This window comes from Bos indicus, chromosome 13 (assembly GCF_029378745.1).
Source record: "Bos indicus isolate NIAB-ARS_2022 breed Sahiwal x Tharparkar chromosome 13, NIAB-ARS_B.indTharparkar_mat_pri_1.0, whole genome shotgun sequence".
Lineage (NCBI taxonomy): Eukaryota > Metazoa > Chordata > Mammalia > Artiodactyla > Bovidae > Bos > Bos indicus.
In genome coordinates, this window is record NC_091772.1 from 18,042,336 (window position 1) to 18,066,995 (window position 24,660).

At 44.1% G+C, this 24,660-nt stretch overlaps 1 protein-coding gene across 1 annotated transcript in view; it reads right to left on the minus strand.

Moving 5' to 3' along the window:
• The window catches only part of APBB1IP (amyloid beta precursor protein binding family B member 1 interacting protein), a 75,341-nt gene that overhangs the window by 3,935 nt on the left and 46,746 nt on the right, over window positions 1-24,660 (minus strand). Inside the window, 7 exon segments of the mRNA XM_019972969.2 lie at window positions 4,464-4,578; window positions 5,334-5,432; window positions 10,227-10,337; window positions 12,337-12,480; window positions 13,982-14,068; window positions 20,348-20,469; window positions 22,716-22,875. Coding sequence (XP_019828528.2) covers window positions 4,464-4,578; window positions 5,334-5,432; window positions 10,227-10,337; window positions 12,337-12,480; window positions 13,982-14,068; window positions 20,348-20,469; window positions 22,716-22,875 — 838 coding nt within the window.

Sequence of the window (24,660 nt, forward strand, 5' to 3'; positions counted from 1 at the left end):
TCCAAACTGAGGGACATTCTATAAAATAAATGGCCTTTATTCTTTAAGAAAAGTTAATGTCCCGGCAGACAAAGAAAGGATGAGGAAATGTGCCAAATGAAAGAGGAAGAAAGAAATATGATGTCGAAATGCAATTCTGGAGGGAACCCATGCTAGGAAAGAGCACCGCTGTAGTGGCACCACTGAGACATCTGGCAAAACGAAATACAGGCTGTGGTTTACCTAAAAATACTGTCTATCAACATGAAAAGTTAAATTTCCACAATTTGATAACTGCACTGTTGTAAGTAAGAAAATGGCCTCATTTTACTTTTTATTTTTTAGGAAATACAAAGGGAAGATTTAATGGGCCAAGGGACACGATAGTCAATCTACTTACTCTCAAGAGGTTCCAAAAAAATAATAAGCAGGAACACTCCCAGTATGGTTTAACATCTCAGCACATTTGTTCTCTGTAGGGCTTATTTCTGATAAAACTCTACAGCAGAACCAACATGGGTTAATTTACTGTCTACTAACGGATTTTCCATTACGGGAAAGATCCCTTTTTTTGATCAATGGACATCTCATCTGACTGCTGTGATAGTGTTCTACAAAAATTGGATTTAAGCAATTCATTTAGGAAAATGGATTGAACATGTATCGAACATTTAGTATTGAGTGTTTATATTACTTCACTTTCAGAGAAACCCTACAAGGTATTAATTTATTGTCATCCCAACCATGTTCAAATTCTAGCCTATTGTCTGCCAAGCATTCTCCTTCCTTCTGGGAAAACTTACCAAGCTGGCTTTAAGCTCAACATTCAAAAAGCTAAGATCATGGCACCCGGTCCTATCACTTCATGACAATGGAAACAGGGACAGACTTTATTTTGGGGGGCTCCAAAATCACTGCAGATGGTGACTGCAGCCATGAAATTAAAAGACGCTTGCTCCTTGGAGGAAAAGCTATGACCAACCTAGACACCAAATTAAAAAGCAGAGACATTACTTTGCCGACAAAGGTCCGTCTAGTCAAAGCTATGGTTTTTCCAGTGGTCTTTATGGATGTGAGAGTTGGACTATAAAGAAAGCTGAGCGCCTAAGAATTGACGCTTTTGAACTGTGGTGTTGGAGAAGACTTGAGAGTCCCCTGGACTGCAAGGAGATCAGTCCTGAATATTCACTGGAAGGACTGATGCTGAAGGTGAAACTCCAATACTTTGGCCACCTGATGCAAAGAACCCACTCAATGGAAAAGACCCTGATGCTGGGAAAGGTTGAAGGTAGGAGGAAAAGGGGACAACAGAGGATGAGATGGTTGGATGGCATCACCAACTCAATGGACATGAGTCTGAGCAAGCTCCGGGAGTTGGTGATAGACAGGAAGCCTGGCGTGCTGCAGTCCATGGGGTCACAAAGAGTCAGACACGACTGAGTGACTGAACTGACCATACAGAAACAGTCCCTGACAGCATGGTTTCCTTCAGTTTCTAGAGGAGGTAACAGACAGTAAACGAACAGTTACACAGATTATTAATTATGACTGGCCTACAAAGGACAATTTATTTGAGATCTAAAAATGGGCAGAAATTAGCTGCAGGAAAGAAAGAGCACCACAGGGACTTGCAGTGGCTAAGACTCTGTGTGCCCAGTGCTGAGGAGGCAGGTTCGATTCCTGGTCAGAGAACTAGATCCCACATGCTGAAGCTAAGAGTTCACCTGTGTGCTGGGTCACTTCAGTCGTGTCTGACTCTTTGCAACCCCATGGACTATAGCATGCCAGGCTCCTCTTTCCATGGGATTTTCCAGGCAAGAATACTGGAATAGATTGTGATACCCTCCCCCAGGGGATCTTCCCAACCCAGGAATCGAACCCACATCTCTTATGTCTCCTGCATTGGCAGGTGGGTTCTTTACTAGTAGTGCCACTTGGGAAGAGTTCACATGCGGCCACTGAAAGATCCCACTTAGGAGACCCTGGTTTCATTCCTGGGTCAGGAAGATCTCCTGGAGAAGGGAAAGGCTACCCACTCTCATATTCTTGGGCTTTCCTTGTGGCTCAGCTGGTAAAGAATCTGCCTGCAGTGCAGAAGACCTGGGTTGGATCCCTGGGTTGGGAAGATCTACTGGAGAAGGGAACAGCTACCCACTCCAGTATTCTGGCCTGGAGTATGTATGGGAAAAGATTCCACAGGATACAACTAAAGACCTGGTATAGCCAAATGAATAATAAATAATAAACATGAAAAAAAAAAAAGAGATCTAGTTAAAGAAAGTGAAAGTGAAGTCGATCAGTCGCATCCGACTCTTTGCGACCCCGTGGACTGTAGCCCAGCAGGCTCCTTTGTCCATGGGATTCTCCAGGCAAGAATACTGGAGTGGGTTGCCATTTCCTTCTCCAGGGAAAGAAAAGAGCCTCATAAACAAGGAAGAGCATCTGTGAAGTCCCTAAGAAAGGAGGGTGCTTGGGGCTTTGAGAAATTGGGAAAAAAAACAACAGATGGGTTTTGTGACAGGAACAGGAAGACAGGTGGGGAAAGAGGTGAAATGTGCGAGGCTCATTTCATGCAGGTTCTGGTGGCCTTGCTGGGGACCGGGGACTTATCTGAGAGCAGCAGAAAGCGTCGGGAGGACTGGAGCACCAGCCTGTGGGGCCACGTGAAGATGGTGGCAGTCTGGATTTGATGGCAATAGAGACAGACAGGCACGGACAGATTTGACCAATACTCAGAAGGTAGAATCAACAAGATTGAGGAGTGACTGGATTTGAAGGTGAATGAGCTTTTCTTAGTCAAAAGCTATGGTTTTTCCAGTAGTCATGTACGGATGTGAGAGCTGGACTATAAAGAAAGCTGAATGCCGAAGAATTGATGCTTTCAAATTGTGGTGCTGGAAAAGACTCTTGAGTGTCCTTTGGACTGCAAGGAGACCAATCACTCCTTTGGGAAGTTAACCCTGAATATTCATTGGAAGGACTGATGCTGAAGCTGAAGCTCCAATACTTTGGCCACCTGATGTGAAGAGCAGACTCACTGGAAAAGACCCTGATGCTGGGAAAGATTGAAAGCAGGAGGAGAAGGGGAGGACAGAGGACAAGATGATTATATAGCATCACCGATTCAATGGACATAAATTTGAGCAAACTGTGGGAGACAGTGAAGGACAGGGAAGCATGGCATGCTGTAGTCCATGGGGTTGCAAAGAGTCAGACACGATTGACAACAATGAGCTTTTCTTGCATGTTTCCTGCAGGAGTAATTGGGCAGATGATGATGTTATTTGTGGGAACAGAACAATCACGGGGGAGCAAGTCGGGAGAGGAAGAGGATGGGCTCAGTTTTACAGATGTTGAGTTTGAGGTCTGGGGTGCATTCAGATGAAGCCACTGAGCAGACAGTTGGATACATGGGTTTGAAGGTCAACAGAGAAGCCTGGATTGGATTTATGTAGTTACAGGGGTCAACGTGTAGACAGTGCTGGGGGGTAGATCAGATCACTTAGGGAGATAGTATGAGAGTAGGGTTAGGATTGACTCGGCCTTGAGTAATTTAAGTTGGGGTAGAAGAAGAATAAACCTGCTCTAATAAAGAGCGCGTTGAAAAAGGGTGGCTAGAGAAGTTAAGGTCGGGTGTGGGACTTGGAGTAATACCCCAGAAAAGGGGTTGGCTCCAGGAGGAGTGGTCAGTTGTGTTGGGGTTGCTGAAAGGTCAGCTAGAAGGAAGGGTTTATGGGATTTCCTTGGTGGTCCAGAAGTTAAGACTCTACACGGCCAATGCAGGGGGCTGGGGTTTGATCCCTGGTAGGGGAACTGAGATCCCCATGCTGTGGGGGGATAGCTGGGAAGTTTAAATTAAAAAAAAAAAGAGGAGTCTATAGTAGTTTGATTTAGCAAGAGCATTTTCCATGATGTACTAGAGGCAGGAGCCTGACTGAAATGGTTATGAAGAGTGAACAGTCATTGCTGTTTCCACACTAAGTCGTGTCTCACTCTTTTGCGACCCCATGGACTGTAGCCTGCCAGCCTCCTCTATCCAGAGGATTTCCCTGGCAAGAATACTGGAGTGGGTTGCCATTTCCTTCTCCACAGGATCTTCCCAGCCCAGTGACTGAACCCAGGTCTCCTGCATTGGCAGGCAGATTCTTTACCACTGAGCCACCTGGGAAGCCCTGGGGAGTGAACAGGAAGTAGAATAACAGAGACAGCAAATACAGTCCACTCTTTAGAATAGTCTACTTGTCCGATGGAGCAGGAGGGGGATTTAGAGTCATAGGAGGGTTTTAAATTTGTTTCTTTGAAGAAGGGATCGGTGTTGATGAGAAGGACACAGTAGAGCAGGAGAGAAAGTGGGAGAGAATGGCATAATAATGCATCCAGGTCTGGTCTTTGTCCTGGGATTCTGGCATCCAACTGCGTATCTTCCAGTTGAGCACAAGCTCTGAGCTTGGAACGGGTGTCAGAATCTCCCCCCCGCGTGGTACCTGTGGAAGGCGGGGCTGGTGGCGCTGCGTTGACTGTGCCCAGGTTGGTCCACCGAGAGGCAAGCCCTGCCCTGGCCATGGCCCGCTGATAGTTATCATAGAGCGTCTTGCCATACTAGAGAGAGAACACAAAAGAAGCAACAGAGCAATCCATTTATCCCAAACTCTGCACTCCACTGCAATCTACAAATTCAGGGAAAAGAGGACCTCGTGACTATTTGTTTTACTCCTTTCCTGATATACTTGTAGTAGAAGTATTTCCATTAAAAAGAAAAATCTACAAACCATGTTTTCATATGTGAAATAATATTCCAGATTAGCAAAATCAGGTAATATTTGTACCTCCCCACGCGAAGGGAGCTTTAGCTCTGCAATGTGATGACACATGTCTCTATGTAATTTTGCCATTGTTTGTATCTCATGTTTCTTTATTACGCATAACACTTGCAAAGCTCTCCAGAAATCAATATCTGCAATGGCTCATGTGAAAATAAATCCCTGCTTCTCAGGTCATGGGAAAGGTCCATGTGTCAACCACTCCCACTTAACTCAATAAAAAACCAATGGGCAAACAAACGAGGTGATAGTGGTGGCATTGATCCATTAATGACACTGACTTAGTGAGAATGGATCAGGTGCTGGGACTTTCCTCGTGGTCTAGCGGTTAAGACTCTGAGCTCCCAGTTCAGGGGGCCTGGGTTTGATCCCCGGTCAGGGAACTAGATCCCACAGGCCACAACTAAGATCTTGTGCAGCCAAAAAAAAAAAGAATGAATCAGCTGTTTCCGAGTAACACAAAGATTGGACCCACGTCAATTTGCCAGGCTAGCTGGCAAATTCAAGGTCGGGTGGGCCCACCCATTCTCTCACCTTGGCGATCCTGATTCCCGTGACCCACTGGCTTAGCGCTCTGGCATCATCACAGCACAGATACTTGATATACTGGGACTCCTTCTGAATCTGGGGATGCTGGAAAAGAGTCATTCCAAAGACCATTTGTAAACTCTTCACAAATTAGCACCTTTCAAAAAATGTTTAGAAAATTCTCACAGCGTCTGAAATTTCCTGAGATGGTGGCCAAAATCACTGGCAGCAATTTTAGAATTAGGAATAGGGGTACTTTTTATAGAGGCTAAATTTGTAAAGAATTGACATGATTTATCACAAGCACTTTTTACTATATTATCAACAGTCATGTCCATTCCTGCTTTTTTAACATCTGGAAACCTTCACATCTTTCATGCTTCTAGCCCTACAAGAAATCCAAATCACTTCTCCATTTATCAGATAAGGGAACTTACGTGCTGTAATTCTCATGTCAAGGAATCAATGCTTTTGTGACGCTCATGCAGGCCTAGGGTTATTTCTGCTACGAGGAATTCAGGGTTTTGCCCTGTCTTCTGTCATCTCTTCCCCACATGGATGGCCCAGAGAAGGAATATTTCTGTCTAACTTTAAGTGGCAGTGAGCTGGGTGCTGCACTAGGGGGTCACCCGGGCCTTCCAGGAGCTCCCGGTCAAAGAGAGCAGTGATGGGCAGGTGCAAAGGGGATGGAGTGTTCAAGGTCCAAGGTCATACAGAATGTTCTTGTCTTTCAGCACCAGAAACACAGCTCCCTGACTTCCAACCAAACTTTCCAACTGAACCAGAACAGAACTTTCTGGTCTGGCCCTTGTGTAAGAGGGGCAAAACATGGGTGTCTCCAGCAATCTGATGTTTATAATTGTTCTTAGAAAACAGCTATTTTTTTTTCCCCTGGAGGAATTAAAAAAGTTGGTTTTTGTGACCTTGGGCTTGGCGTATTAAAATTTGTTTGTGTGTGTGTGTGTACATGCATGTCATGTGACAGGAAAGCTGGGTTCCCAGGAGCAGACTGTGAATCATTTGTGCTTGGAGTGAAAGGCAGGAAGCAACTGTCTGGGTAGAGGGATCCACTTAAACAGCACTATCAACAATCTCTTAAGTGTGTTCATCCAGAGTAAACTGTGGTTCTTCCTTTAAACACAGAGGCTACTGAGCACGAAACACAGGCAAGAATACTTGACCTTGAGTTCTAACCACCGCTCCTCCTGTGATGAAGAGGTTGATGTACAGACTTTGGTTCATTCTCCCCAACATGAGTGGGGTGCATCTCACCAACTTCCTCATATCACAAGCATACCAGGATTGGATACAGGAGAATTAAACATCAGGTGATCTTGAAGATGACCTCAAAGATCACTTGTAAGCCTCAGATTTTATGATTCTAAGACGAGCTGCCCGGTGGGCTCAAGGCTCCCTTCTGGCTCCCCCATCAAGGCAGGAACCCCACAGGCTCCCAGGACATCACTCAGCAAGTCCCTGGGCTTAATCCTCTGTCATGTCTTGGGACCCTGCCAAGGCGTTTACTCCCTTGAGCTTCTGGCCCGAAAATATTTGCAAAGAAGTTTAAGGAAAAATGCCAGTTCCATGCCACTGGCCAGCCTCTTCTGCCATTGGTTTGGTTGCTCCTGACCACAGAAAGGGAGAAGCTCCCGCAGACATGCCATGCAGCACACAAAGGTCAGGGCAGCTGCAGACCCTTGTCCAAAGGGATCTTACGGATCCTCGAAACAGTGGGAGACCAGAGAGGTTAAGCTATGTATCCAAGGTCACACTGAGAGGCAGAACCCTAATGAGAACCAAGGGCTCGTGCGTCCAGTAGATACCTCTGGGTGGTTAGGCAGAGATGAGGAAGAGTGGTTCACATCGTACTTAGGAAGTGGTGGCTGGGGTGTTGGTGAGGGAGATGTATGTAAACAAATGCATGATCACTCAATGACATGGTAAAGTCTGAAGCAAAAGTTGGAAAACAGAGAAGGGTTCTTTGAAAAGGTGACAGATGTGGAAGGAAGAGGCAGATAAGAACCTGGAAGCTTGGTGGACGTGCAAACTCCTGGGCCAGATCCTAGACACACAGAATCAGAAGCTCTGGGGGCCCAACCATCTGTCTTAACAGCTCTCCAGGTGAGCCCCATGCAGTCTCAAGTTTGAGAAATGCTGGTCAACAGACATGTTTAACTGGTACTAGAGTGCAATAAGAATGACTCCAATTCTTGCTCACTGGTTATGTCTGTCAACATTGCACTAATAGTCTTACGGGCAGAGATGGTTTAATCTGCACGGGAAGTGTTATTTCCACTTCTTAGCAGAGGGCAGTGAAGCTTAGAGAGTCTTGACACTGTGCCAGGAAACAGAGCCAGGACTCAAACTCCCATGTTCCTGGCAGCACCCTCCATGGATGGTCGTAATCCACAGGTTCATCCTGAGTAAGAAGCTCCTGGGTTGAACTTCTCAGCCTGTGGGTGTCTGTGGACTCACACGATCTCTTAACATGCTACTCTAATCCTGAACCCTTTCTGCAATGTATGTGCATATGCTCTGAATTCTGTCAATCTGCTCACCTCATGAAATATGTGCATATCCAGAGTTTCTTCTGCCCTCCAGAGTGGACAGAAAGGGAAATGAATGACCAAAATGTTTGTAAAAAAAAAAGTAAGTTCTCCAAAGGATGACTGACCCTTCTACTTAGCAAATGCATAAAAATTCCCAGCATTTTGGGAAGGAAGTGAGAAGTGTGCCTAAGCGCAAAACGAGCAGGGCGACTGCCCATAAGGAACCTGGCTTTAGAACAGAATCTGTCATCATCATTTGAGAAAAGGGAAATGCATGTTCCTGGTGGGTTGTTTGTTTATTCTGATTCTTGTTTGTTCTCGAATCATCAGACCTGCATTTTTCTCCACCTCAGAGCCCTTGGCCCCGTCTGTGGGAGGCCCTCTGCTGGGTCTCAGCATCGCCATTCTCAGTGCAGCCCAGGGTGCCCACGTCCCAGGCCAGATAGTTCAACACATGATCCTGGGACCTAGTCCCAAGTTTGTGAGTCAGCACTAGAAACCACATTCCCACCCGGCTCACTGGGTCTAAATCCTCAGCCTGGAGCCCTCTAGGTCCGAGATCTCTGCTTTCTCTTGCTGAAAATCTCTGTTACAGCCTCTGGCCATGGGTTTATGGGCCCTTCTGACAACTTTCATTATATTTGTCTGCTCTGAAGCGTATTTCATCACCAGCAGAGAAGCCCTGACTGTTGATGCTTAGAGCCAGAAGACATTCTTATGCTGTGCAGGCATCGGGATGCCCATGTGCAAAGGAGGGTCTCTGCGTTCTTAAGTTCTGAGTCTCAGGGTTGCAAACGAGGGCCCCGAGGGCTGACAGCAACACAGTGAAAACACAGTTCAAGAGCAGCTGGGGCTGGGGTTAGGGGAGGCTGAGAAGAGATTTTGTGTGCCAGCTAACAGTGTCTGAGAGAATAGCCTCCTCACACCGCCCTCCCCGCCTTGGCTTCTCATCCTGGTTCAGCTAGTTCCTGGCTGAGAGTCTCTGTGCCCAGATTCCACATCTACAAACTACGGAGAGAGGCTTGCCTGGTGGCTCAGTGGTAAAGAATCCATCTGCCATTGCAGGAGACACAGGTTCGATCCCTGGTCCAGAAGGATCCCACATGCCATGGAGCAGCTAAGCCTGTGCACCAGAACTACTGAGCCTGTGTGCTCTAGAACCTGGGAGCTGCAACACGACAAGTCACCACACGAGAAGCCCGTGCGCCATAACTAGAGAGTAGCCTTCGCTCTCCGCAACTAGAGAAAGCCCGTGCGCCATAACTAGAGAGTAGCCTTCGCTCTCCGCAACTAGAGAAAGCCCGTGTGTGGCAAGGAAGACCCAGCACAGCCAAAAATAAATACAGAAATCAAACTAGGGAGAACTGGGTTCTTACCACAGAAGGCTGATAAAGGATTAAATGAATTCATCTATTCATTAACATATGAAAAGTGCTTAAATCACTGCATTGCAGATGCGATGTATAATGTGTTTGCTGCTGTTCTCATGGCCCTTTCTATGCCAGGATTTTATTACTGTAAGTGGAGTATAACCTTTAAAAATGGTGAATCACTATATTGTACGCCTGTAATTTATATAAATTAACATTGCACAGCAATGTTTATAATTTAATAAAAAATAATAAAGTATATTTGCAGGAAAAAAACAAATTCTGCACACAGCCTTGCACCCGAGCCGAATGGAATGAGATAACCTGAGTTTTTCTGGTGTGAACTTGTGAAGGGGAATTTGTGGTGTTGGAGGCAATGACATGGCCAGAGGAGCTCCATATATTCCTTGAGTCCATTTCTAGGAGTCAGTTGTTACATTTGGCAGAGAAAAGTTACTTCTGCCCAACCTTCCAAAATATGGTGCTAATGTCAACCTTACCAGACATCTGATAATACATACTGTCTTTTGATAATGTGCACTTTAAAAAGTTTCAAGACCCACTAATACTATTTTTAGAAAAAGATTTTTTTTCTATTTTCTATATTTTTCTAGGAAGTCTTGTCAACTTTCTCATTTCTCAAAATATCTTACAATGGAATAAGGACCTGATAAAGAACTGAACAATCAATCATTTTGTCAATAAAATTAAAAATAAAATCTGTCCAAAATGTAGAGCTTTTATTCTCATAAGATGAGAAGAAATCCAGACAGGCTAACTTGAAAGTTTTAGACTCAATAACAGACTTTGGGGAAAATGATCTGAATAGGGTAGAAATGCTTTCTCCTTTCCTACTTTGGTTTACAACAAAAAGCTTCTTATGTTATACTTGTAGTTAACTATATAACACTGAACATTTCTAAAAAGGAAATAACTGATTCAAACTGCTTACAGATCTAAGGTAAGGACTTAAAACCTACCTTTAGAACAAAGCAGTAGTCAGTGGGTGCTTTGTATTTCATTTTACACTGAATCCCATAGTAAATGTTGACATTTTCAAACTGTATAAAACAGGCCAGATCTCGAGATGTCTGAAAGAGAAGGAAAAAATAACCTCAACCTAGCTGACAGGTAATGTTTTCCCAAGGTTGTTCACGGCACAATGAAGGGTTACATTTTAGTAGAAAAATACAGAATTTCAGGTGTTACTTAAGCATTTACCATGTAGTCTTCTAAAAGCCAGGCCTACATTTTAAGAAGTGAAAGAGCACATCTAAGGCAGAACAGCGTGCCACAGGTGGAGCAAAAGATTACACTGCTGTCCTAGCTCCTCACATGGACCCCTAGAGACGACTGGCTGACCTGGAGACATCATTACTGTATTGATGTGGTCCAGACACAGTGACTGAGCACCTTGTCAGACGTTTTATTTTGGCTTTTGCCATTCTAAGTCACTGATGGATTTCTGACTGAGCATTTAGGACAAAAGTCCCTCGTGGATGAACAATGAGTGGTATTTGATGCTCAGAAAATCAGCACACACTTCATGCATCTCTTCTTGAGGAGAAAAGATTCCTTGCATGCCATCTCTTTAGGGTTGGCAGTGTTGCTATGGAAACAGAATCCTCTCCTTACGTATAACACACATCGTGAGACCTCTAATCTACATATTGGTGACACATCAACTACAAATCTGTCCTATTACTTCCCCCCTCACCTTCTCTTTTTTAATCAATAAAAAATAAAGGGCAGAATTACTACATCTCAATGCACAATTATTCTTTTATATATGGCAGTACATTTTTTTCTTGTGAGAGCTTTTCTTCTGGATTTTCAAAGTTTTAGTATTTTTAATTAGAAAAATAAAGCATTCTTCATAATTTAAAAATATATATATACTTCTATTTAAAGATAAATATAAATATATATTTAAAAGAAAAATGAAAATCTTCCTTCACTCTTCTCTTCTCATTTCATTTCTCTTCTCCAGAGAAGAGATTCTTCCAAATGTTTTTGGGAATATATTTATATGCCTATGTATGTGTAGACATATTCACATATAAAATTTTAAAAATATATGAGATCTTACTCAATATTTTTTCATGAATTTATTCTTTTTCTTAACATTATATCTTGGAGTCTATGTCAGGATGTATGAAAGGCAATATCGCATTGTATAGCTGCATAACATTACACTGTAGAGATGTAATTATTTATTCAATCATCCTACTATAGAGGACCAGAGGTTATTTTAATATCTTGCTATTACAAAAAATACTTAAAAATACTCTGTGGGATAGATTGCTAAACATGGAGCCGGCCTTTGAAGGGGCATTCCCTTTTACATTTGCCTAGATCTTGCTAAACTGTCCCCCAATTTGGCTATACCCAGATGTATGATTCCAGGTAAAAGAAGTCTTACTCTTATGCCTACAGAACAATAGAGTAAAAAGGGAGGGGAAAAAGTCCTCTGAAATCAATATGTTAAAAAATGAATTAATCTTTAGAGAAATGCTTTGGTCATAATTTCTGAGACCTGATTTTTAAAGTAGATAGATTTCTTTACCTTTAAAAGAAAGCAACTGAAAGATTCAGAAGGATTTCTGAAACTCTATCCTAAAAGTATATTTATTTGAATAAACACTGTCATCATATGAATCTCGCAGCAAAAGGCAGAGTACTGAAATTTCCACCTGAGGATTTCTTTAGTTTTTCCCTGGTAGCTCAGCTGTTAAACAATCCACCTTCAGTGCAGGAGACCCCAGTTCAATTCCTGCATTGGGAAGATCCACTGGAGATGGGATAGGCCACCCACTCCAGTATTCTTGGGCTTCCCTTGCGGCTCAGCTGGAAAAGAATCTGCCTGCAATGCAGGAGACCTGGGTTTGATCCCTGGGTTGGGAAGATCCCCTGGAGAAGGGAAAGGCTACCCACTCCAGTATTGGGAAAGGGTACCCACTCCAGTATTCTGGCCTGGAGAATTCCATGGATCGTATAGTCCATGGGGTTGCAAAGAGTTGGACACGACTGAGTGACTTTCACTTTCATGAAATGCCTTTTTTATAAGCATATTTTTTTTTTCTTTCTGACCTTAGTCTTTCCTTTGGGGACATAATAAATTCCAGAAGCTCGTAAAAGAAAATAGCGCCTTTTCCAGGATTTCTTCCCATCTTCTTTCAAATACAGAGCTCCCTCGAGTTCTGGCACAATGACGGATGTTCCACAGAAACTCTCCTGAAATTGAGATTCCAATGATATAAAACCCATCAGAGATAAACATACATTTTGTTCACATTGAAATAAACTGTGGCAAGCTAGCCTGCAAACTAAAAATCATTTTGTCTACAGCTCTAATTGAATGCATATATTGACACTGCATACTATTTGCCAAAAGACAGGAAGAACATGGTGATTGAATTTCAGCTCCAGAGTTCGACTTCTAGGCTCCTTGACCACTTAGCTCTGTGATTCCGAGCAAGTGACTCAACCTCAGTGCCTTTACTTGCAAAATAAGAGTGCTGACAGCCCCAACTTCATAAGGAAGGTAGTGAGTACAATCTTGGTACATATTGTGGAAGTATTACATAAAATCTATTTCTGATACTGTAGGTAGATAAATATATAACTTATTCCTTTACCTGTAAGTGGAAAAGTTATGATTTCACTGCTAGTAAATAGAAAATTTTTTATCATTAATTCTGTACATAAAATATGTATAAATTAGTATTTTATTTTTGGCATACTTTTAAATGGAGATACAGCTGACATAGAAAATTGCATTAGATTTAGGTATATGACATAATGATTTGATGTATGTATATATTGCAAAATGATCACCATCATAAGTGCAGTTAACATCTATCACCCCACATAGTTATACAGTTTTTTCCTCATGATGAGCCATCAGTGAACTGGCTCTGGGTGGGAATGTGGGCCCAGGTGTCACCAGGTCTTCTGACTTTTCAAGAGAAGCCACAAATCTCCTAATTCAAAAGGTCATCATGTTGTTGGGGCAACAAAAATCTGGGGCTCCCATGCCCGTTTGTGACCTGTGGCCTGGCAGGTATTTGCATTATAGGCGGGGACCAGGGCCTCAATTTTTAGCAAAGTTGCAATGTGAAAAGTCATTCTGAAGTTTCAAAAGAATCAAATGAACTTCAGCAATACAGCCTTGAGTGATACTCAGACATGTGCCCCATACTTTACACATGGTGCTTCCACTCTCTTGCTAAATCTTTGTAATAATGCAATACGATACAGGAAACCAACGTTCTTGAACTCGCCCAATAACACATGAATCTCAACAGGCAGAACCAAACTTGGATCAGATCTCCAACTGCCATCTCAACTTTCCACCACACCTGCCTGCTGGAGGGGCACCGGAGAATTCACTGCAAAGAAGCCACGCCTGACTTCTGTTAAGAGCATGTAAGCAATGACATCTATGGAATGTTAGAGACGAGTTTCATGTGGATTATTGTCTTTTAGTCAAGACTTACCAATCCAACTTCATGAAGAGTAAACTATATTGTCTAAAACAATACTTTTGAACAACCAACTCCAAGAACCAGTTTAATGATCTAAATAGCTATAATTTAGTAATAATTTGATCTTAAAACCCCAAGTTAAAATGTCAGTGTGTCTCTCAATCGTCCATTATTCTAAGAAGCAAATAGTTTAAAAAGATACAGCTAATATTCCTCTCTTTTCTACTGCTCTGCAAAATTAATCTTACCTCAAGCAAGGATTCCTTGTTCTTCGCATTCATTTTCTCATTTGTTTCCTTGTTTTCTTTTTTTCCTTTGTTATCCAGGTAAAAATTCTAAATAAAATAGTAAAAGATAGGATCAGTAAGGGTTCATCACCATGGTAGCCACTGCACAGAACCCACAGTCTTGCTGGAGAGGGACACATACGTGGAGGAGGTAAACTGAGGACCACAGTATATGGTCTCTGTCGACCAAGTGCTTACTGAGGGGCTTACCAAGTGCTGAGCACTGCCCCACTGGCCAGAAGTAACACCTACCCTTCCCTGCACGGTGTATAATCAATGAGGAAACAAGCACAAGAGAGAAAACACTAGCAAAGGATACAACTGTCATTTAATTTAACCATGGTCTAGAATTCCATGTCAAATGCTGGAAGCCTGGAGACCCCAGGGCCCTTGGAAAAGCCCAGAACTGGAGGATAGTGGAGCATCCCAGATCCCAGGTCCTTGGTCACCATGTAGGGTCCCTGAGGACTAGAGACTCTGGCTTCTCCAGAGAAGTGTGAAATCTGGACTTTTATCAGTGTGGGCAACCAATTTTAATTTTTAAAAACTGCATGAGTCAGTCAAAACACAGACTTTGCTACTTGGCAACTTGCAGAGACAGAGAGAAGCAGAAAGGACATCTCTGGAAAGAGAACCAGCTTAGCAAATGCAAGGAAGACCACCATTTAGAAGCACTCACGATTTGGGGGGAGCACCTACTATATGGCATATCTTCAGTCAGGTGCTTCGCAAACACCACCTCCAATCCTAATGACAAAGCTGCGAGGTAAGTGACAGTCCCCTCCACTTTACAGGTTCGGACACTGAAGCTCAGCCAGGTTAAACAGCTAGGGTACTGCAGTGCGAATGAACACCAGAGCTAAATGTATCTTATGTGTGGGCTCTTACCACCACAGTTACCCCTGAAACTGAAGGTCAGTGCAGTTCAAGGGCAGAGAGACCAAACCTACTCTAATTCCAGCAGCTCCTGACTCAGGGAGGAGGCAGGGTCCTCGCCTTTCCCATGATTATCCCTTTGGAACATCTGCTTGTGGACTATGTCAGGCGGAACCATTACCATAGTTAAAGCATTTAAGGACTTCTAGGTGGAAACAAGGGAGAAGGCAATGGCACCCCACTCCAGTACTCTTGTCTGGAAAAGCCCATGGGGGGGTGAGCCTGATGGGCTGCAGTCCATGGGGTCGTGAAGAGTTGGATACAACTGAGCAACTTCCCTTTCACTTTTCACTTTCATGCACTGGAGAAGGAAATGGCAACCCACTCCAATGTTCTTGCCTGGAGAATCCCAGGGACGGGGGAGCCTGGTGGGCTGCAGTCCATGGGGTCGCACAGAGTCGGACACGACTGAAGCGACTTAGCAGCAGCAGCAACAGCAGGTGGAAACAGTTTATAAAATAATGCCTGAAAAAAAATGTATTAAAACTACAGCATATAACCCTGGAGGGTAGTAACTAAGTTAAGGAGCCTCCTGAGTCTAGATACAAATGTTTATTTACATGATGAGAGTGCTTCCCCAAGTGTGACCCCCAGACCACCCCAGTGCTCTGTTAAATTCATGTTCCCAGGGCCCCCAACCTACTGAAGTGGACTCTCAGGGGACCTGAGAATCTGCATTCCAGCACACTTCCTGGATGATTTCTACTTACATTGAAGTTTGAAAATAAAGAGGAAGCAAACTGCAAAGCAAACTTTGCAGAATTAGGAGATCTCCTAGAAATACAATGTACCACGATGACAAATTGTTACCAGAGGAAATAAGCCAGGTACAACTCCTTCCATAAATCTTACTGAATTATCTTTCTGTGTTGTTCAGTCACTCAGTCATTTTCGACTGTTTGTGATCCCATGAATTGGCTTCCCTGTCCTTCACTATCTCCCCAAGTTTGCTCAAACTCATGTCCATCGAGTCGGTGATGCCATCCAACCATCTCACTCCTCTGTCGCCCCCTTCTCCTCCTGCCCTCAATCTTTCCCAGCATCAGGATCTTTTCCAATCAGTAGGCTCTTCTCATCAGGTGGCCAAAGTATTGGAGCTTCAGCTTCAGCATCAGTCCTTCCAGGCAATGTTCAAGGTTGATATCCTTGAATTATCTTTTAATGCATTTTTAAAGACAAACTTTTATGTATTATTTCAAAAGATAGCATATTGTGAATTAGCGTGGTTATTCTATCAGTTCAGTTCAGTTCAGTCGCTCAGTCATGTCCGATTCTTTGAGACCCCATGAATCGCAGCACACCAGGCTTCCCTGTCCATCACCAACTCCCGGAGTTCACTCAGACTCACGTCCATCGAGTCAGTGATGCCATCCAGCCATCTCATCCTCTGCCGTCCCCTTCTCCTCCTGCCCTCAATCCCTCCCAGCATCAGAGTCTTTTCCAATGAGTCAACTCTTCGCATGAGGTGGCCAAAGTACTGGTTATTCTATAGGGTTTGGAAATTATTCTAATTTTATGTATTTGGCTTGCAGACTGTGATTAATGTAATATGGAGCATATACCACCTGCCCCAACTCTATACTAAGACTTTACAGGTACACTTTTCATTTCATCCTCACAGCAACCCCACAATGTAGGTGTGACTGCTATTTCACAGATAAGGAAACAGATAAGTGACTGCCCAAGAACAATTAGTGCCAGAGCTTTGAATTTGTCATGATCTTTCTCAGTATTAAACTGCTCTCAACACCACAGGAAAGAATCCAGTGTGGCAGAGTGGATGGACTTACCACCACTGAACTGCACACCAAAAAGTGACTAAAATGGTAAACCCCGTGTTATGTGTATGTCACCAAAATTAAAAAAAACGTGATAACTTAGCCCTGACAATGAACACAGAGTGTGGTGCTAGCAAGGACACTTGCTTTAGGGCCCTGGAAAAATGTGATCATGTATGCATTGAAAGAAGGGAGAGGAACAAGAGGAAGACTGCAGAGCGTGTGTGGGTCGTCATCATTTGAGAAAAGGAGAGCATGTTTCGCCCTCTGCAGGACAGACAGGGAAAGAGCCTTTCTAAACTATAGTAAGTGTTAGTAGCTCAGTCGTGCCCGACTCTTTGCGACCCCATGGGCTGCAGCCCACCAGGCTCCTCTGTCCATGAGATTTTCCAGGCAAGGATACTGGAGTGGATTGCCATTTCCTTCTCCATTATGAACTACGAAGGGTCTCATTTTATTAGGGTATTGTGAAGCCATAATCTTTTCTGAGACCCCTCTCGCTTTTTCAGCTTCTGAATACCTTTTCCCCTTCCAGGTGGTAGTACTATACTATGCTTTTGCTTTAATGAAATTCCAAGCTGGAGATCATGCAGGGCAATCCTTACAAGGACTGACTGGTCTTGGGTGAGAATTTGGGGGGCTCTGTAGCAAGTGGCAGAACTTAATAGTTAATCCATTATCTGTTAGGGACAATCTGAGCTGAAAAATAAAGGAACTTTAAAATGGGAAATGAGACTTTCAGCTGCAGTCCGCCCCTCTTTCTCACAGCTTCAGAAAATGCAAGCTTTGAGAGCAGCAGGATAGGAAAGAAACGGCAAATCCATTGTTTAAAATCACCTTGTTGGGATAATGAATAAAGCAAGCAAACACTTACCAATCCATGAGTAAATATTTGTACTTTTCACATGTAAAATATCCCTGTTTTAAGAATCATTTTATCACACTGAGAAGATAAATGTAAGTAGATGGCTATATATCTATAGATGGGGGAGCTGTATAAGACTGCACAAATTAAAAATGAGCCAAGTTCTGTAGGTTTGCAGAGAGGAGGAAATTACTGTGGGCTGAGATGATCAAGGAAGACTTCACAGAGGAGGTGTAAGTTGTAACTTGAAAGATGTTTATATTCAGATAGAGGAAAAGAAAGAAAGAGAGCATTCAGGGCAGGAGGAACAGCGTGGACAAAGGCCCAGAGGTGGTTAAACACTGGGGCTCTTTGAAGCAAACTAAATGTCCATGGACAGATGAACAGATAAAGAAGATGTGGTATATACATACAATGGAATACCACTAAGCCATAAAAGAATGAAATAACGCCATTTGCAGCAAAATGGATGGACCCAGAGATGATCATATTACGCAAATCAGACGAGAAAGAAATGTCATGTATTATTTATATGTGGAATCTAAAATAATGATACAAGTGAACTTATCTACAAAACAGAAATATTAACAGATTCACGGACACAGAAAACCAGTTTATGGTTACCAAGGGGAGAGTGGGGGCAAGGGGAGAGAGAAAGTCGTAGCCTGGGATTAACATACACACACTGCTATATATAAAAGAGGTGAACAACAAGGACCTACTGTATAGCTCGGTAATGCTACGCAGTATCTTGTATTACCTGTAATGGAAAATTATCTGAAAAAGAATATATATGTGTGTGTGTGTGTATGACCAAATCACTTTCCTGTACACTTGAATCTAACACAATGTTATAAATTAACAAAATTTAAAAAAATTAAAAAAATTTAACAAAATTTTAAAAATTACTGGGTTATCTTTGGGGCACTGCTCAACAACCAGCCTGGCTAGAACTGGGGCGCAGCTGATGCAGCCCAGCCCATCACCCCAAGCTCTCTTCCATCCTGTGTCAGAATTCAGTGATGCCTGTCACCTGTGCAGTGCCCGCCCCCCGGGATGGCTGGAGCGCACGTCCTGGCCACCTTATGCTCGCTTTGGCCACGTGACTTGTGTGGGCCAGCAAAATGTGGGTGGGAGAACAGGATGTGGGTCCATGGGAGCAGAGGGCCTGAGAGCTGGCAGGGTGTTTTTCCACGGCTTCTCCAGCACGCTTGCCCTTCACCAGGAGGAGAGTGTTTCACAGGTGGCTGCTGGTCTAAGGACAGTAAGAGGCATGTGGAACTCTCTTGATCTGACTCACATTGTGGAGCCAGGGACAGAGGACCTGCTGACCTGCAGGCCCTGGAGAGAGGAGATACCTGCTGCTAGAAGCCACTGGGACCCTCAGGTTGTGTTCACAACCCTGACTGATACACACGCCCATGCTGGCTGGGCAGGGGCTCTGGGCACTGAAGTCGAGAGAAGACTTTGTTTTAAAGGAGAAGCCCCTCCCAGGGACTTCCCTGGTGCTCGAGAAGTTAAGATTCCACCCTTCCAAAGCAGGAGGCCCGGGTTTGATCCCTGGTCAGGGATAGTGCATATGCTGCAACTGAAAGCCTGCATGCCACAACTAAAGATCTTGCTGCAACTAAGATCCTTAGTGCTGCAACTAAGGCCCAGGGTAGCCAAATAAGTAAAATCAATCAATAAAAAATAAAATAAAAGCCCCTTCTGGAAGTTGTAAATGTGATGCCTGTATGACTCTCCTTCCAGCTGGGCCTGGTCCCAGATGGTCAGAGATGAACCTTGGCAGGAGAGAAAGGCTGGAAAGGAGGGGAGAGACCATGAGGTCATTTTCCCCCATGGCGGTTGGTGCCCTTCTGCACCCAGGGGGAAGCATGCCATTGTGGTTCCGTCTCTGCTTCTTACTTATGCAACTAAATAAACCACCACCACTACCAAATTTCGGTTAAGAAACAGAACAATGGAACGAAAATTGCCTGAAGTATCAATAGTGATGATCACTGAACTGTGGGAATACTTAAATTTCCTTTCTTCTACTTTTCAGTTTTTTTCCAATAAATTGATATTAATTTTGAAGTCAGAAACATAAAAGATGTTTATAAAAAGAAATGAACAGCAATACAGCAAGCAGGTGGCCTTAATTTATTTTCACAACACGTTCTCTGAAAAAGACATTCTTCGGGGCTCCTGGCAAGAAGGTCGGCTAATGTTAATACCAAGGGGGGTCACCCTCTCCAGACACAGACCCCAGGCCTCACACTTCTGATTTTTTTTTGGGCCCCACTGGTCTTCGCACAGTGGGGGCTACATGTAGGCACAGCTGGGAAAAGAAAACTCTTTGGGTTACAGCTGAGGTTCATGTGTTCATTTGAACACCTGGCATTTTTTTAGGAGGAGCAGACCACCCTGTGACCACAGTTAACTGGGAAGAGGCACTTTCCCAACGCCAGCTGGCCTGAGAAACTGAGAGAGACTCAGCTGCTTCATCAACAAAGTTGCTCTAATTAGGACAGTAAGGTTGTACTGCCCCAACCTACTTCACCCCAGAGAGGCAGGCCCACGTGGCACAAGGGGCCCCTGTCCTGACCCCTAAGCGTTGAGTTTGTATTTCTTTGAAAGGAATACATTTGTGATATTTTGTGAGATAATGAATAATGTGAAATTTTGTGAGGTATCTTGTGAGGACACAGCTGACATTACAGAATGAATATTTTATATGGTTTAACAATATACAAATTATCTTACCTGGGGGTTTTTAAATACAGCATACTTTTCCTCTTTCTCCAAAAATAACAGTTTATTTTCTGTGTCTCTTGTCCAGTCTGATAAGATTTCAACAACATTTTCATGGTCTTCAAAAAACCTTTCTGATGTAACAAGAGAAAGCATTTTTTCAGACCCAAGACAGCAGGGTTTCCAACAAAGAAATAAGTTGGTACTGAGCTAACACAATGCTTCATACTTCTCATTGGTTTTAGAAATTCCTAATTCTTACATTAGAGAAGGCAATGGCACCCCACTCCAGTACGTTTGCCTGGAAAATCCCATGGATGGAGGAGCCTGGTAGGCTGCAGTCCATGGGGTCACACAGAGTCAGACACAACTGAGCGACTTCACTTTCACTTTTCACTTTCATGTGTTGGAGAAGGAAATGGCAACCCACTCCAGTGTTCTTGCCTGGAGAATCCCAGGGACGGGGGAGCCTGGTGGGCCGCCGTCTATGGGGTCGCACAGAGTTGGACACGACTGAAGTGACTTAGCAGCAGGAGCAATTCTTACATGATGTCATACTGTAACATCTCTGTTATGTCTATTCTTCAGTCTCAGGTCTTCAACTTATTTCCCGTAAAAAAACATGGTAGATAAGCCTATAATATAGTGGTAGCGGTCAGCCATTGCTCCTTTTTTGTATTAGGGTTTTTTACTATTTTAAATAGCCCTCCACCCTGTCTGGAAGGAGGACAATTAGGCAGTAATTGGGTAAATAACTTTGAATCAAATTGTGAGATAACTGCTGCTGCTGCTGCTGCTGCTAAGTCACTTCAGTCGTGTCTGACTCTGTGTGACCCCATAGACGGCAGCCTATCAGGCTCCCCCGTCCCTGGGATTCTCCAGGCAAGAACACTGGAGTGGGTAGCCATTTCCTTCTCCAATGCATGAAAGTGAAAAGTGAAAGTGAAGTCGTGTCCAACTCTTCGCAACCCCATGGACTGCAGTCTACCAGGCTCCGCCGCCCATGGGATTTTCCAGGCAAGAGTACTGGAGTGGGGTGCCACTGCCTTCTCTGGTGAGATAACTAATAAGCACTTATACAAAGGTCCTCAACCTTTCTGGCATCAGGGACCAGTTTCATGGAAGACAATTTTTCCACCCACCGGAGATGGAGGATGGTTTCAGGATGATTCAAGGGTATTACATTTATTGTGCACTTTATTTCTATTATTATTAATACATTAGCTCCACCTCAGATCATCATCAATTAGATCCTAGAGGTTGGGGGCCCCACAAAACATTGCTCCCTAAACACATATAAAATACATATAAAACACAATGTATTATACGAATATCGAAACCAACCCTAAACCTTCCTTCCTGTCTTTTCTCTATCTGACTCTGAGAACTGAAGAAAACTTGGAGGATTATTTCCTTGTAGATCATTTCCTCCAGTAAGACATATCCCCAAAGCTTCTAAAACAGGCAACCCTGTATCCCAACAATTCTGTATCCCAGCTCTTCCATATCCCAACTCTCCCGGGAGACAACTGTTCTGTGAGTGGATTAAGAATGAGAAGTAACAGAATCTTTCTTTAACTGCTTTTTTAGTTCATCAAATTCTATCAACTGTCCTTTGCTCTTTGGGGCTGAGCCTCTTCCACTAGACAAAGTATCAGATACTACGTGAGTGAGCCGTGGAGGAAGAAAAGTGGACAGGGACATGAGGCCTCAGGGCAGAGTTACCCAAGAGCAGGGGTCACCAGCTCCTGGGCCACAGGCTGGTACTGGTCCATGGCCTGTTAGGAACCCACCTGAGCAGCAGGTGAGCGGCGGGCGAGTGCATGAAGTGGCTTCATCTGCATTTACAGCTGCTCCCCATTGCTCGTACTGCTGCCAGAGACCTAACTGCTCCTGTTCAGTGAACTCAGTAAATGTAACACGTTTGAAATATCCCAATACTATCCCGACCAGGTCTATGGGAAAACTGACTTGCATGAAACTGGCCCCTGGCATCAAAAAGGTGGGGGATGACTGCCTTAGAGTTTAAAGAAGCAAACTTTAAAGAGACATTGGCTGATCAGCACCCAGGCCCATCAGCTCAGCTGGCTAAACAGTAAGAAGCATCATCTTGTCACTCACTTTCCTTTTGGATCTGCTAGAGAAGTAGCTGCAATAATGCACACCCTCCCCCGGGTCTGGCCACCTGCTTCCATCTGAGTCTCTTCACCACACATCAAGCAAGAGACAAGCACTGAATCCAAAATAAGGAAAGTGATGGGTGGGGTGGTCTTCACAGCCTTGAACAAAACTCTTCTTCATAATTAGATCAAAACCCATAATATAATAAAGCAAACCACAGGTTTCTGGAATACAGCCTGCCGTTAGGACTGGGACTTACCAATTTGCAGCTCTGGATATATTTCATAAAGACACCAATCCACCTTACAGTCACAGTGGGTTTTCTCAAAAAGGTTGTCGAGAACATCTCGGGCTAACTGCCGCTCATCCACCATCAGTGACTTCGAGCTGTTATCATTCATAAGTATCTTGACAACAAGCTGAGGATAAAGCCACAGGACAGCTAGTAAATTCCAGCAACTGGAGAAGGCCACTGAGAAAGGTTCAGGTTTCCACTTCTATTGCTTCTGCATATTTAGGTAAGAAGGTATCCCACAGACTCATTCATGTGCCAGGAATACAGACAGGTGCTGGAGAAACCAATTCACAAAACCAGAAATAATACACAATAAGCGAAGTCCTTGCCCAGTCCTCAGAGACTCTCCATTCTGATGAGGGAGATCTGGGCTCTGTGACCCCATGGACTGTAGCCCACCAGGCTCCTCTGTCCATGGAATTCTTCAGGCAAAAATACTGGGGTGGGTTGCCATGCCCTTCTCCAGGGAATCTTCCTGATCCAAGGACTGAACCTGGGTCTCCTGCATTGCAGGCAGATTCTTTACTGTCTGAGCCACCAGGGAAGCCCACCAAAATCACTGGTCCTCCCTGATTCAGAGTCTGTCTCTGCCACCTGGGATTGTCTTTCCCTTTCCAGACCATCCCCATCCAACCTACAGCCTGCAGTGCTTGAAGCTACTCCACACACCACCAGCAGAGCATTCCTGAAGCAACATCGTCACCCAGAACCCCCAGACACTCTTGCTTAAATTTCTGTTCTAGCTTGAAAAGAGAAGTGTGGGATAGAGACAAGTTCTGCCTATTGTTTGTCTAAGGTTGGTCCTGGTTAGTCACATAGGAAGTGCATCTTTATTTAAAAAGTATTGGGACTTTGCTGCTGGGCCAGTGGCTGGGTCTCCACGCTTCCAATGCAGGGGGCACAGGTTTGATCCCTGGATGGGGAACCAGGTCGATGTGCCACAACAGGAGTTCTCATGCCACAGCTAAAGATGCCCGCATGCCTCAGCAAAGACTGAAGATCCTGTGTGCGGCAACCAACATCCGGTGCAGCCAAACAAATACACACATTTTAAAAATAAATAAATAAAAAGTATTTCGAGAGAATGGAAAGAGAAGTCATACAACTGGCAACATTTCTTCCTCCCCTAAAGTTTGGGCCACATTCTGAGCAGCAGGTAAACTGCCTCGCTGGACCCACGCAGTCGGATCCTGAAGACACTGTGCAGTGAATGGTGACGGGCACACAGTGCCTGCGGACTGCTGTGCAGAGATACTGAGAGCAACCAAGGGTGTGGGTGGTGATAAGAATCTGGGTGAGGAGCAGCAAAGACCACATGAAGAAGCGCACCTAGTATCTCCCCTTCCCCCACTTGCACTCGTGAGACTCAAATGCAAACACTGGGGCAGTAAAGTGCGTTTCCTCCTGCAGAGGCCATTTGAATCAGGCTTTTATTCCAGGCTTGGCCAAAGAATACTTTTTTCCCTTTGAAACCTGTAGTCCAGGAACTTCTAGTTGGACACTTTGTTTCTGTTGTCTGTTCATCTTTTGATGTATTTAACACAACAGGCTCAAATAAATACCACAGTGTCACAGACATTCATCTGGGGATTTTCCTGACAGTTCAATGCTTAAGACTCCACCCTTCCACTGCAGGATACAGGGTTCAATCCCTGGTCGGGGAAGTAAGATCCCATATGCCACACCACATGGCCAAAAAAACCCACACAAAACATTCATCTGACCTGAGAAATCACGCTTGGAGGGGTGCCCGGAAAAACAGAAATTCCTCAAATATCGGAATGACCGTGGCTTATTTTCCATAGAAGGCATACCCATTGCTCTCTGCTGAGGATTATTGCTATAAAGTAGCTACGGGTCCTAAGAAACCCTACCAATGTTAGGATTTAGAGGACAATGTTCCCCATGG